The 14,474-nt window shown below is 41.4% G+C and overlaps 8 protein-coding genes across 8 annotated transcripts; 5 read left to right on the top strand and 3 right to left on the bottom strand. All coding sequences in view use genetic code 12, as the record gives it.

Annotated features, from left to right (window-relative positions):
- Positions 1-165: 165 nt before the first annotated feature.
- On the top strand, positions 166-948 carry PNO1 (pre-rRNA-processing protein pno1; the record flags this gene model as incomplete). The annotated part of the gene is made up of 1 exon (XM_006683562.2): positions 166-948. One exon carries the CDS (start codon positions 166-168, stop codon positions 946-948), a length of 783 nt encoding a protein of 260 aa, XP_006683625.1.
- A 1,582-nt stretch (positions 949-2,530) lies between these two features.
- Positions 2,531-3,531, top strand: PSN45_003031 (uncharacterized protein; the record flags this gene model as incomplete). The annotated part of the gene is made up of 2 exons (XM_066157992.1): positions 2,531-2,539; positions 2,659-3,531. The coding sequence occupies 2 exons, from the start codon at positions 2,531-2,533 to the stop codon at positions 3,529-3,531; spliced, it is 882 nt and encodes a 293-aa protein (XP_066014089.1).
- A 275-nt stretch (positions 3,532-3,806) lies between these two features.
- Positions 3,807-5,156, top strand: PSN45_003030 (uncharacterized protein; the record flags this gene model as incomplete). The annotated part of the gene is made up of 2 exons (XM_066157991.1): positions 3,807-4,200; positions 4,507-5,156. The coding sequence occupies 2 exons, from the start codon at positions 3,807-3,809 to the stop codon at positions 5,154-5,156; spliced, it is 1,044 nt and encodes a 347-aa protein (XP_066014088.1).
- Positions 5,157-6,687: 1,531 nt separating this feature from the next.
- Positions 6,688-9,003, top strand: PSN45_003029 (protein-tyrosine phosphatase; the record flags this gene model as incomplete). Its single annotated transcript, XM_006683566.2, has 1 exon — positions 6,688-9,003. The coding sequence occupies one exon, from the start codon at positions 6,688-6,690 to the stop codon at positions 9,001-9,003; it is 2,316 nt and encodes a 771-aa protein (XP_006683629.2).
- Positions 9,004-9,126: 123 nt separating this feature from the next.
- Positions 9,127-9,438, bottom strand: TRX1 (thioredoxin trx1; the record flags this gene model as incomplete). The annotated part of the gene is made up of 1 exon (XM_006683569.2): positions 9,127-9,438. The coding sequence occupies one exon, from the start codon at positions 9,436-9,438 to the stop codon at positions 9,127-9,129; it is 312 nt and encodes a 103-aa protein (XP_006683632.1).
- Positions 9,439-9,889: 451 nt separating this feature from the next.
- CTM1 (cytochrome c lysine N-methyltransferase) lies at positions 9,890-11,200 on the bottom strand (the record flags this gene model as incomplete). Its single annotated transcript, XM_006683570.2, has 1 exon — positions 9,890-11,200. The coding sequence occupies one exon, from the start codon at positions 11,198-11,200 to the stop codon at positions 9,890-9,892; it is 1,311 nt and encodes a 436-aa protein (XP_006683633.1).
- Positions 11,201-11,604: 404 nt separating this feature from the next.
- On the top strand, positions 11,605-12,441 carry HCR1 (Translation initiation factor 3 subunit J component; the record flags this gene model as incomplete). The annotated part of the gene is given in 2 exon segments (XM_066157990.1): positions 11,605-12,244; positions 12,260-12,441. The coding sequence occupies 2 exon segments, from the start codon at positions 11,605-11,607 to the stop codon at positions 12,439-12,441; spliced, it is 822 nt and encodes a 273-aa protein (XP_066014087.1).
- A 71-nt stretch (positions 12,442-12,512) lies between these two features.
- On the bottom strand, positions 12,513-13,502 carry PMU1_3 (putative phosphoglycerate mutase pmu1; the record flags this gene model as incomplete). The annotated part of the gene is made up of 1 exon (XM_006683571.2): positions 12,513-13,502. The coding sequence occupies one exon, from the start codon at positions 13,500-13,502 to the stop codon at positions 12,513-12,515; it is 990 nt and encodes a 329-aa protein (XP_006683634.2).
- Between the last annotated feature and the right edge of the window lie 972 nt (positions 13,503-14,474).

Here is a 14,474-nt window from a genome sequence, read left to right as displayed (position 1 = left end):
CATACATCCTCTTTGAAGAAGAACTCCCCCGAACTACTCGACTGAACTCTTTTTAAAGTCTCACACTTTCCATTCATCACTCCTCTGTTTTAGCAGCTGAAGTTTTTCTGCGCAGAGTTTTTGAGATGAGGATTTTTTTTTGTAGATCCATTCAAGATAGCTAAGATGTCTGCTCCTACAGCAATCAAAAGTACCATAAATGAGCCAACTGTATCACAAGTTGGATTAAAAGATGCACATGATGATGATGATGACGAAATGATCGATGTCAACGCCATACCCACCGGGGAAACTGCACAAGAAGACATTTCATCATCTCAGAAGCAAGAGACTGCTGGAGTAGTTTTTGATGAAAGTGGAAAACCCAAGTTCACGGCTGCTTCCAAAAGTGGCATGAAAGTAAAGCTTGAATCCAGAAAGGTTCCGGTACCACCACATAGAATGACTCCTTTGAAGAACACATGGCCAAAAATATATCCTCCATTAGTGGACCACTTAAAATTACAGGTGAGAATGAACTTAAAAACCAGGACAGTGGAAATGAAAACCAACAAAAGTACCACAGATCAAGGTGCGTTACAAAAGGGGGCTGACTTCGTTAAGGCATTCACCTTGGGATTCGACGTTGATGACGCTATTGCATTGTTAAGATTGGACGATTTGTATATCGAGACCTTTGAAGTGAAAGATGTCAAGACTTTAACGGGTGACCATTTATCCAGAGCCATCGGTAGAATTGCTGGTAAAGACGGTAAGACCAAGTTTGCTATTGAGAATGCCACCAGGACCAGAATTGTGTTGGCGGACTCCAAGATTCATATTTTAGGAGGTTTCACCCATATTAGAATGGCAAGAGAAGCAGTGGTATCGTTGATTTTAGGTTCCCCTCCAGGAAAAGTGTACGGGAACTTGCGTACAGTTGCATCCAGAATGAAGGAACGTTACTAGATTCAACTTCTCATTGCATTATATTATCTGTGTATATTACTTTAACCTTTTCTTAATTAACAAAAAGCTTATCATAAGTCGTCTAGTAAATCTTGAGAGAAATCATCCACGACTTCAGCATTCTCAAATAAATGGGGTTTCAACTCATCTAGAATAAGCTTCTTTTGCATGGCATATGCATCCTCTCCATCCTGATAATATGACTTTTCAATGGTGGTAACCTCAAACTTCAAAGTGTCTCTATATAAATGCAACGCTGCTCTATTAGACTTTCTAACATGTAAAGAAACATATTGACCACCAAAGGATTCACACAATGCATACAACGAATGACGCATTAACTTTCCCGCCAACCCCAATCTTCTATAAGTTCTCATGACTGACAAGGAGGTTATATGTCCATGAGGAGTTTTGTCTTCGGCTTCTGGATCGTCTTCCATTTTGGCCAACACATACCCTACTATCTTCTCACCCTTTTTGATATAGGCTGTGTCACCTTTGGGGTCTTTGACGGTCACGGTGTCCAAACTTATTTCATCATCCCATTCTTCTATTTCATCAAATGTGGTTGCCACAAAGCTACCTTGGGGCCATGATAAAGCGTGGTACATGTAGTATTTTGTCAAGTAATTTTCAGGCAAGTTGTGCAAGTTGGCGTTTTGTATGGCCTGGATATCATAGATATCTGCCTGTCGAATCGTAATCCCCATTTTTCTTCGCTGTTGTTGGGCTATTTACAGATGTTTCAACGGTTGGAGAAGTTGTCGAGGTATGGAAAAAAAAAGAATGTGTAAACTGCGAAATGTCTATGAAGTGTTTCACCATTATACGTGTGATATAATTCCTACGATTGGACTGTTTGCTCTTCTTTGGAGATCACCAGGTCGTCAAACTTTATAAGAAACACAGTTCTTAACGGTGATCCTTCTTTGGGCATGGTATGAGCGGTGACATCGGCGAAAAACCCAGCTGAGTCAAGAGCACCTTCAATTATTCCAGCAATAAAGGCAGCACAGTTCAAATCTCCATAATCCTTAGGAACATTGACAAATTTGGACACTAATGGGCAATTATCTATGATCATATACTCGTTATTCACGTCTTGTGACTTTTCCAATTCATTGGCAATCTTGCCAAAGAGTCCTTTCCACAATGTAGAATGTATAAACTGTAAGATTTCAACAATTTTGATTTCTCTCTTGCTGTACTTCAAGCCTTCTCTAGTTTTAGAAAGTTCCAAGAACTTTTGACCGATTTGATACCCCAACCCGTTTAGTCTGTTTTCTAAATCCTGGATACCCTTGGATTTCTTGTGACTCCAGTTCACAATTTCACAGAAGAGAAATGATAACGATGACAAACTCACTTCGAATGCTTTTTTGTTGATGCTTTTGCTAACACCAGGGTTTAGACTGACAGTTTTGTTGAGTAGTATGCTAGAGGTGGTCGGGGTAATTTCATTGGACGATGCTCCTATCGACGGATTGTACCCAAATTGCGACTTATTCGAGTCCTGTATTGTCATCTTGCTCATGGATGCACTCACAGGTAGTATGATATTATCTTCTGGCATTGTGGTAGAATGAGCAGCGTATGTGAGTTCGGTAAAAATAAGATTGGTTTGAATCGCGAAACAGCAAAAACGTTAGCGTCAATATGGTTGTGCCAGCCACAAGCAGAAAAAGTATTTTAACAACAACACCTTCGTAGGAGCTCACTTCTAACATATCTCAAGACAAAAATGGGAAAGGGCAATTGAACCCGGGGAAGAAGGTTAAGTTTGTGCTTCCTACCAAAGACTCAAGGATTGTTGAACCCGATGAGTATACAATTGAAGAACTAAAAAATGTGTTTTCAAACAAGCGCCAGTACCATTGGGCACCCAGGAATAGATATAATACGACCTTTGGAGCTAGGGTCACATTGGAAAACGTGAGCATTGGTGTCGAATCGGAGAAAGTGGGTGGACCTCCTCTCAGTGAATCTACCTCAAGTGATTTCCTTGAACCAGACTTGCAAAACATCAGCACGCTGTCGTTCAATTCATTGACCAGAGAAACCAACCAAATCCATACCACAATTGATGATGAAAAAAATAAGGCCTTGAAAAAGAAGTCAACTGTTTTCCGAATTGACTTGAGTGAGAACGTCAAGAGAAAAGGATCAAAAACAACTGTACAGCGTATCTCATCTCCAAAACAAAATAGGGGAGACAATACCTCTGCTCTCATTCCTGGCACATGCGAGAAACCGACCACTCTGGAAGATAATGGTGTGATTACAGTAGATGCAAATACAAACCTAAGTAAGACAACCCTGGCAATTAAAAAGCACATTTCAAAGGTGTCCAAACCAAAACCACGGCCTGCAAGTAAGATTCATGCACTACAGAAAGAGCAAAGTGTGATTGAAAAGGGTGTTGAGGCAAATATGTCGTTCAAACCAGTTCAAATCAAGGTTAGAATTAAGACCAAAACCCAGACCTATTTCATTCACAAGTACCAAGAGATCGCTCCAGAAGACCGTAAAAACCTCACTCACAAACAGTTAAATGATCTATTTCCTGTTGAATTACCTTTTTAATTATGGCTGCAAACCAATTGCCATGATATGCTCCGATAAACATGACAACCGCACGACCGCCATTGATCCAGGGAAAGTCGGAGTACTAAACTAAGTTCGCACTGGTGTGAAAAATAACTAGAAAATACGTTGCTGGTTCAAGCTTGGAGACCTATCACAAGAAAAATCTATGAGGATATCAGCCTAGTTATCAATAACTTGTTTTGTTCTCCACAACATAAGCAATATCGAAAGTTTTTTCCGCCATATTTAACCAGTTTTTAAAGCTTTTTAGCATGTCATTAGGAAAAGAAGCTCCTGATAGTCTATCTGATCGAGCGGCAAATATCCCTTCTACCAGTAACGAAATGAATGTCCCAAGCAACCAATCTTCTAATGATCAGATACCGAATGACGGACCTGCTTGTGAGGTCAAACCTATAGTCAACGAAGAGCAACTAATGGAAAAAGTCAAAACGGTGCCCTTATCCAAATTGAAAGATATAATTACTGATCAAATTGACCTTGAAATCCGGTTGAAGCACAAAGAGTTGATGCTAACGGAAGAAGAGATTGGTAAATGTGAGTCTCAAATGATCACATTGAGAAACTACTACAAAGTCCCCCGGGAAAAGTCCTTTGATCTGGAACCGAATGATTTCACCATAAAATACTACGACTTATTGAACCGTTCACTATCAATAAATTATGAACAGCAAGCGATAGATGGCCCAGGATTGCATAATGACCCCCATACAGGCTTTCCCGACCAATCCATGGGAGCTGGCCATACTTACCGCACCAGATCAACTACCTCGTCACTCAGACCTTCGACTTCAATCCTGAGGACCACAACTCTTGGATGTCTCTATCGGAGAACCGACGGAATTATTGTTAAACTCACATGTCCTGACTGTAAAAGGAGCAACTTCTCCCTGGCACAAGGTTTTTTAAATCACAGTCGAATTGCCCACACACAAGAATATACTTCTCAAGATGCTGCCGCATTGATTTGTGGTGAGATATTACCAGGAAATGAGCAAGATGAAGAAGGAGTGGCATCTATCAACAGTCTTAAGGAGAAAAACCTTGATCCCAATACAAATTTGAATGTTAATGAGATGTACTTTAACGGTTTGAGTGCTTCGTTGAACACCGTACATCGGTCCAGTCTCGATAAGTCGGTGTCTCCTCTCGAAAGAGGCGAAGTGACATCCATCAGAACCGCCCCCAAACCCGAGAATAGCGAGCTCATGAAGAAGCTAATCAAGACAGGAGTCACCAAGGATAAAGATAGTTATAAGAAGCTAATTGACAGCTACAAGCCAGTGGCTGGGGATCTCGAACTGTCGAACGAAGATGAACATCTCGAAAGCAGTGAAGAAGATCAAGCAGTGCATGGCCGAGCTGAAGACCGCAAACTTAAGAGACGCAGATCCAGAGCCAATGTGGGCATTGCTAAGTTCACCCCCAAGGTACTTGATTCCTCTTGTAGTAGTGCCAGTGAGGGCCATCTGAAAGCTGCCACGCCCGAGAAAGAACCACATCACCAGCCGTTGCCCAAGATCAAACTCAGGTTAAAACCCGAGGATAAGACCAAGAAAAGGACCCCTGAGGATGACAAGAAGAAGCGCAGAGTCAAGTGAAAAATATATACCTATGTAAAGTAGTACGATTCTGGCGAATGATATATATATAAGGTAATGAATTTATTGAGTGGAATAAACATGTAAGGTAATGAAAGAGTCAAGTGGTTATATGCACAGCGTGTAATCTGGAGCATTTATCAAAAGTACCCCGTGGCTTTAGGCGAATAAGAAATGAAACTTATCGCCAAAGAGCCTAAATCACCTTGAGTGCGCATGGGTAATGCGCATCTATACGGCAAAACCTAATTATCGCCAGTAAAGTGTCAACCGCCTCAATATGTAAAGAACCCAAGCTCAATCCAATAGAACAGTTTTGGTTCCACGTGAAAAGTAGTTTGAAGAGAGTAAAATTACTAGTAAGAGAGACTTTGAGCTCAAGAATATCTGGAGCTGCAATCTCAATTCCCGTAGTCAATATACAAAATAGTATCAATGATTCAGTTAAAGCTTTATCGATTTGTGAAACAAGATAATCTTTTTGAGTAAGACAAAAATGCCAGTGATCAGCGCTTTGATTCAAAGATGTCTACCATTTTTTTCGACCTCCTCTTCTTTCTATGAAAACACACCAAGCAATTAATATCGTCTGCGAAGGCCAATATTTCCCTTCAAGATTTCGTAGCTTCTTCATATACAAAATGCCAAATTTGACTTGAAAGTAATTGTTTCTCAGTCTTACGGTACGAAAATATTGATAGTGAAGGACATTTACTTTTCGCTGAACTAGTAGCGGGCGAATGCGACATTTATTTAATAAAGGTGTTCATTTCATATGGGATTGACTTTATGGATCAGAAGCCACTGTTCCAAACCTCGATCATCCTGTGTGTCGTAATCGTCCGTCAAGGTCGGTCAACCGCGGAGCTGCAGCGCAACCTATTTTGTAGCCAGTAGGAAATATAGTTAGTGTTTTGAGACATTGGTACGGGCACATGAGACGTTGGTAGGAGAGTTGTTTTAATATACCCAAGGCTTCTGGTGATAAAATCCCTCAAGTATGGGCATGTAAGTGATAACTACGTCATGATGCTCCCCATACTCCCGAGGTAGTCGCGTTGACAATGGCTAAAATCGGTGGTGCTGAGGAAAATGACGCAACGTAAATGCAGTCTTTTCAGAACCTCTTGCGAAATCCAGACCGCTCCAAAGCGTGCATACAGGCATGAGCAGGTACGTGATGCGTACAGAGCCAGGTATTTCTGTGCCAGGTTAATGAATTATACTAATCCGTATCTTCCAAATTTACCAGCTTTTATTGTTTTAGCAATACATCTTTCTTCAGCATCGTTTGTATACCTGATCGTTCTTGTGTTACGTACCTAGCCTGAGGTCACTATTGGTTTGTGTGTTTGTCCTTCTCACCACGCCCCGTTTATTTTTAACAACCAGTTTACTCGGTGCTAGGCTTTAAGAACTCATTGCCTACTTTTTTTTTGTCAGTTGTTTGATGTCCTCCTCTCCAGGGGTTTGTTCTCCAAGTTTTATCATCGAACTGTCGTCTTCAGCTTCCTGTTCTCCCGTGGCAGGCATGGCTGGTGCCAATGATTACTTCAACATATGCCCCCAGCCACCCTCATCTGGAACCATCACCCCTAAAGACTCCCAGGCCCTGGGACTAAGTACGCCAGTGGCAACCCAGGTGCTCGAGACGCCTGTTGACTTTTACCCCAAGCGCTTCAACCGGGTTAACTCCCACCCCATCTTGCATAGACGGTTAAACGAGTCTGCTAGCTCGTTGGCCTCCGACTCTACCATTGGCGACTCGTTTTTTTTAAAGAGCAAAAGTCGAATCGATTCCACCATTTCCGATAATACGCTTGTCGATGATTCCCCCAGCAAAATGGCCCTCAATCTTCCCAAGTTGTCTATCAAAGAAAATCACCAGTTTCTGTTCACCAATTCCCCTTCTTCCCCTAAACTAGCCTCGCCCATGTTAAAAAAGTACTTGAGTTCTCCCACCATAAAAACGTTCAACGACGTGGCCAAAAAGCCGGTTCAGGACTACATACCCCAGATTTTGAAGTTGGGCCCAAATATCCATGTGTTGAACCAAAGCGAGCTCCAGTCAATGCTTGCGAAGGTGCAGGTTGTGAAGGAGACCCTTTTGCCAAACTTGGTCACCATCGACGTGAGGTCGTTCACCGACTACGCCAAGTGCCACTTCACCAATGCCATCAATATCTGCTTGCCCAGCACATTGTTGAAGAGACCCAATTTCTCGTTCATCAGGTGCATCAACTCGTTGCCCATATATGAACGGATGATTTTGAAGACGTACTTCAACCACAACGCGGCCAACAAGTTGCAAAACAAGAGGTACACAGATCTCGAAGGCATTCCGTGTGGGGAGTTTGGGTATCCAAGTATTCTCATCTACGATAACTCCAACAACTCATACAACATATACTGGATGATCAAGAAGATTTTGGAAGAGTTCCAGGTAACTACCAGCAAGATCTTTGTGATTAAGGATGGGTTTGCCGGTTTGTTGCAAAACCAGAGCTTCTCGTTTGAAGGTGGCAGCAAGCAAAACTTCAATCTCGACGAGTTACTTGCGAGAGACACAAACGTGTTTAGGGACATTGTCATCAACCCTGAGTCAACCTCATCGGCGACTTTGTCTCTGGACTCAATTTCCCCAGGAAAATTCAGATCCCACCCCCTGAACGAGATTCCTAACTCCAGGCAAGTTTCTCCACTTGAAGCCAGTACTCCTATATTATCGAACTTCAAGCTACCACCCTCAGTGCACTCGACACCTAGCTTCAAAATAAGACACAACGAAGAGGCTATTGGTGATGCTGTGAAGTTGGGAATCGATCTTGCTGCCAAGTACAAGGACCATTTAAGTGAGCTTCCTAGCTGGTTAGGCAGCCAGACTCTCGATGAAGATAACCTCGTCAAGCTGTTCAACAAACTTGAACTCAATGAGAAAAACAGACTCAATAGTGCTTTTGATATCAAGAACAATATCCCACTCATTGGTGCGGGAATCGAAATGGGATACAAAAACAGATATAAAGATATCATGATTTTTGAGCACTCGAGAGTCAAATTGGTGGACTTTGAGGATCCCACCCTCTCCAATTTTTGTGACTACATCAACGCTTCTTACATTGATTCGGTATCCAATTTGGATATCCTTCCAAAGATGAACCATAGTCCTTTCAAGTATATTGCTACTCAGGGTCCTTTACACCACACTATTGGAGACTTTTACAGATGTGTTCTTAACAGTGATATCGCCTTAATTGTGTGTTTAACAGATGTTTGGGAAGATGGTATCCCTAAATGTGATCCTTACTGGAACACTGGAGTTTATTTTTCTAACAACAATGAAATCAAGATTACTTTGATAAAGACTGAACCCATCAATGATCGGCTTGTGTTAAGAAATATTCAAATAAATACCAGTGTGAATGGTGAAGATGTCACAAGACATGTTTTACAGGTACAACTTTTGCAATGGGCAGACAATTCCATCTGTAATAACGTCAATGACTTATTATACATTTTTGAGTTGAGACGTAAATTGATGAAACAATTAGATCTTGGTGAAAACAATACGTTGGTGCACTGTTCGGCTGGATGTGGTCGAACCGGAACCTTCATAGCCATAGATACTATATTGAACTTGGTTAGTATGAACTACAAGTTTGATGCTGGGAGGGACTTGATTCCTTTGGTCGTGGACAACATGCGTAGTCAAAGAATTTCAATGGTGCAGAATCTTCGGCAGTACATGTCTGTGTATGAGTCCTTGATTTGCTCTTTCTTACAGCATGGAAATGTTAACGACCGCATAAATGAATCCCAGGTAATTAATGATTTTTTAAATAGATAAAACAGGGTAATAGACAAAAGCATAGGTTATTATACTGCTGTAGAGAAGACCATAAAGTACCAGTAGAGGAAGTGGTTGATTAACTTGTTAATGTGCAATTTAAATATAGTACATATAATCTATTTAAGCGTTGGCAGCCAAAGCTTGCTTAATACCAGCTGGGTTAGCACCAATAACCTTGGTGACAACCTTTCCGTCCTTAATGAATAAGATGGTTGGCATGGAAGAGATTTCGTACTCTTGAGCAATTTGACCAAAGTCATCAACGTCAACTTTGATGAATTTAGCTGAAGTGTATTCAGCAGAAAATTTGTCCAACATAGGAGCAATCATCTTACAAGGACCGCACCAGGTGGCAAAAAAGTCAACAACAACCAACCCAGAGTGCTTCAAGGCTTCATCGAATTCTTCTTTCTTGGTAATAGTGGCAACCATTTTTATGTATTAGTAATCTGTAGTGTATTTGTTTTGTACGAGATTGAAAAAACCTTCAAGCGATTTCGGTCAATTTATATTGTTAACGCGCGAACCGATTGCATTAATAATTCTGGCGTGGGAATGACCTCATTGTATAATCTAGACCTTCAGTAAAAATTCTGACAAATGTCGCAGAACCCTCTGGAGAATATCTATGTTATTTATCATACATTTGCCTAATCCCTTACCTAAATCGGGCAGGGAATGACCCATTATGGTACTGGATCATAGATAACTATTTTCTATCTAAATTCTATCTCTATTGTCAGCATCGTTATTGTGGCTCATGTTGCAATCGGTTTCTCGGAATTGCAGGTTAACATCCTTTCTGTCGGCGTGCAAAATCAATCCAGCAGAATAACATTTCACTAGCGAAGACCGATTTTCGCAGCCGGAGTATCCAATGGATTTAGATAAAGTTATAGATGACGTTGGGCTGATACCACAGATCTATGACCGGCACATATTGTATGTTAAAATCATCCATCTGAAGAACTTTCTCGAATAACCGGTTTTTGTACTCAAGATACTCTTTTGTTAACCCTATTTTATCTGCTGTGTTGCACAAGTCTCTGCACACCATTTTTATAAATACAGTAAACTTTTCTTTAGCAGCCTCTTCATTCTCTGCATTTATTTGGGGAGGCTCAACAGCCACTTTTTCAAACCCTTGAATCACGTCACACCGTTCTTCTTGAAATTCAATCATATGCTCTATACTCTCATCTGACGACCCAGAGACAAGCACATCCGGATCATTTACAGAGTGGATATTGACCTTTCCCTTCCATCCAACATACTTGAATTTGTCTGAGAAAATAGCCCAGAACGGTATGGGATTGTGGTTGTGGTTGATACCGACTCTATCATCAATTATTATAAACTGAACAGTAGGGAGAATTTCAAGCCATTTCATAATTAAGTCGTATCTGACGTTTTGAGTATTTTGCACTTTATTAATACACTCATTGATTTTGTCACTATCAACTTTTATTTCAAACACTTCCACCTTTCCTCTAGGAATGAAGGAATACAACGTTACAAACTGTTGAACGTAATTCACGTCAGAGTATTGGATGCACACTTCGTGAAGGCCTGGTGGGGCCAGGTATTTAAGAACCACATCTCCGGTAGCTTTATCAACATCGAAGAACGCATTGGACTTTTCCTGGTGATTAGCAAAATCAAGTAATGGCACCAATGCAGTATTTACAACAAAGTCCTGCTCATTCTCTTCAACCGGGTGAGGAATTTCCAACACTCGAGACTTGATCACCTTACTCATATGGAAATACTCATCGAAAGAAGGTACCATGAAACCCAATTCTTGCACTGCCTCTGCAATAGCATTATACTTCTGGTGTAGGGCCTCTTTCTTTGAAACTTCCACCTCGCATAAGAAGTCTCTATCTGTCTCTTTCAGGTAGTATTTTGTATCCAAAGTATCGATATTGGTCAGACTGAGGAGTTCAAGGTAAAGGTCTATATCTGCCAAGGGACTGTCTTGTAAATGTTCATTTGTACTTAAAATGATCATGAAACTGAACATAAAATCAATGATGATTTCTGTTTCGTTCGATCCCTCACATTTACTGAGTACTGTTCGTGTGACTTGGGCCTCTAGAGGACTCAGTTGCTTCAATTTCTCTAACCAGGTCAGTAAGTTCTTCAAGTTGTAAGTAGCAGCATCGGGGATTCGTGCTATTATCACATCCTCCATTGGCGTCTTCGACTCATAAAATAGCCCAGTACCACCTAAATGACTTTGTCGTATAGATAGACCTTCCTCAACCACAATCCCACATTTATTGAAGGTTTGGGGATCTAAGTTGTCTAGGTGCACCTGGTGCAGTTTGAGTTCCCGCATGTGCCGATCAGTTCTGAAGTTAATGATTTGGAGTTTGGCTGAAAAGACCTCGTCGTATAAAAAATACCAGTATCACCGCCTTTCGATAATGAGCTGGCTTTAAACGAAAAGGATCTCAATTGGCTGCCAAATGATAAGGTTTGCTTCAGAGCGTTGCGATAATTGATTCTTGCAAATGCGACTCGCTGCTGAATATCGAGAATTGGGAATGCGTCAAGGAAAAAAAAAACTTTTAGAACCTATAGAAACAACTAATAATGTCTTGGGACGACGAAGACTTCGATGTGCCTACCAGCAAGCCAGCTGTTGCTTCATGGGAAGATGATATTGTAGACGATGAGCCACTTTTAGATTCCTGGGACGTGGATGAAGATGAAGAAGAACTCAAAAAGAAGGAAGCTGAGGCCAAGAAGAAAGCCGATGCCCTTAAGAAAACCGTTCCTGGTAAGGGGAAGAAGGCCGCTGCTAAATCCCAGCCACTGCGTAAGATTTTGTTGGATATTGACAAAGCTGACGAGAAGACCAGAGCTGAATTGTTGAGAAAAGCCGAATTATCTTCTGATTTGAAGAATGCTTCTGACCTATTTGGAGATCTTTCTGTTGGAGATGACGAAGATTTCGACCTCAACGCACATCCAAGAGAAAGAGCGGCCAAGCTCGCTGCTGCCCAAGCCGCTTCGTCTCCCGCCGCCAAACTTACAAGGGACACCCCTCTTGATGTGCATCCTCTTTTCCAAGCAGAGTCCAAACAAGACTACGAGAAGTTGAGAAAGGCCTTAAGTACCACCTTGACCGATTTGTCCAAGGAGTCGTTGTTGAACTACACATCGTCATTGGCCATTGATTTGATCAGAGACTTGACCAAGCCTATGACCTTGGAAAGTGCTAGAAAAGTGAGTTCTACTTTAGCAGTCGTTATCAGAGAAAAGGAAAGAGCTGAAAGAGAAGCCAGATTGAAGAAATCTGGAGGTACTTCCATTGGTGGTGCTGGTAAGAAGAAGGCCAAGCCTGTTGTTAAGACCGCACAACCTTCTTTCAAAAAGGATATGGACGATTATGGCGATGATGACTTTGGTGATGATGACTTTATGTGATAAAATGGTTGTGTTGTAATTCGCAAATCTCTTTTATCTACTCGATTCTTTAGATAAACTAATAAACTAATCTAATTATCTGCCACGTACGTAGCACAGGAAGAGGGCAAGGTGCTCCACGCATCGTCCACGTCAGGTTTCGAGTATGGTTCGTACTTGGAAGCTTTGATGATTACGGGGATAACTTCCCCAGTTTTCATCGACCATTTCCTGTGGTCAACAATCTTGAGAAATGCACTGATTGTTCCTGAATGCGTGGTGACAGAAATCACCGTGTTATTATCCAGCGTGAAAATTTCATCCAACACCAACTCGGCTCTATATCGTACATGTTTCAGCTTCTCATGTTTGGTTGTAGTCCATAATTTGTCGTTTTCGGTAAACCCATCTTCAAAGTTTGCAAACGGATAGTTTTCCGAAATGTAAGATTTGGGATGTCTCTTGCTTTCGGTTCCAATGCCATACTTTTCTCGAGCATTCTCAACCACAAGAGGAATTTGGTCTGAATAGGAAATCAACCCATTCCATGTGTAGTTGAATGTCTGCAAAGTTCTTCTCAAAGGAGAGACATAAAACGATTCTGGAAGAGGTGCTCCTCCTGAAAGTTGATTTTGCCAGAAGGTGTGCAAATCCAGGGTTTCAGAAATACCATCAGGTGTGAGAAGCGCATCGTACCATTCGATACCATCAGCTCCATCTTGTTCTTGCATTACACATTCCCATTCTTCACTTGAATAATTATCTGGTGCGATGTTATGATAGCCTTCTCCATGTCTGGCGAAGAAGAACAACTTGTATTGGGTGCCATTGTCGTTTTTGGCATTTAATTTGTCAACTTCGGAGGTTACATCACTCCAGGTGGTACCTGAAACCAAACCGAAATTGTCTTTCATAAAATCAAAGTCATCGTTGTCCGTAGAACTATCGTCCTGCTCAAAAAAACCCTTGACCACCAGGTATTTACTGGGAACCAAAGCGTTGGAGCTCTCGATCAGTTCATTGGAGATGGCGTTTGACACCATCAAATAGTCTAAACACAAATACACCCACAGAACCCTCATTATTGATAGCAAGTTTGACATGACTTTGTACTCATGTTATATATTGAATGGAAGTTGGAAGTCAAACAATCAGGACAATGCAATTCCAAACCTAAATTCCGCTCTGGTAAGAGCCCATGTGGTCTCCAGGAATTTAATTACCACTGCAGTCTGTTGCATACCAACATGGCGGGCACCATAAAGAGGCGGATGGACAGCTGTCACATCTAATGTACTTTAGGGCCCTATATGCACATCTGTTTATACGCCGATCCCACTTGTTGATTGGAGATGTGCCTTAATTTTGGTGGGGCTAATTGTTAGCGATTCAATTTTGGAATTGTTTCGCGACTTGATGCTGTATGTCTAAAGTATATGCCAATTCACATATATATTGTCTGTGTTCCCTGCGACAAGCTACGTACACCGAAGTAATCGAGAATCTGAAGAGATGCCACTCCATCCATGACCTATCTTTTTGCCCTTCATGCCAGGTGCCCAAATGCAAGTATTGTATCCAGTCGCAGATGACGAAGAAATTCTGTGCCAATTGTATGAGAGATTATTCCAATACAGACGCCATCCACTGCCTGAACTGTTCCACGTGTCCGTTATGTGCAAGCATGTTGACGGTTCTGTTGTCCGATCGAGAAGTCAATGGTGTTGTGGGTAAAGAATTCAATTTCGTGTGTACAGGCTGTGATTTCGTCTATGGAACTGATGTCATTACCAAACCCAAGTCAATATTCGATATTGTAAAGTCCGAGTACCATGAGTCCAATGAACTAAGCCTGCTCTTTCTGACGTCAATAGAGCTCTATAAGAACCGGGCTAAGTTGGAGATTTTAAATGCACAGTTGGTGAAAGACATTAAGAAGGGCCACAAGTATAAAGGTGCTTCTATTGATCTTATTAAGAAGTTGGAACAGATGGACTTGACAGTTCCTGAACAAAACGACTTCAGCCAGTTGGATAAGTTGCAATTATTGTTAA

The sequence above is a fragment of the Yamadazyma tenuis genome, chromosome 3 (genome assembly GCF_029203305.1).
Source record: "Yamadazyma tenuis chromosome 3, complete sequence".
NCBI classification, from domain to species: Eukaryota; Fungi; Ascomycota; class Pichiomycetes; order Serinales; family Debaryomycetaceae; genus Yamadazyma; species Yamadazyma tenuis.
Note: the sequence above shows the minus strand (reverse complement) of the source record. Positions and strands in the feature narration are given on the sequence as shown.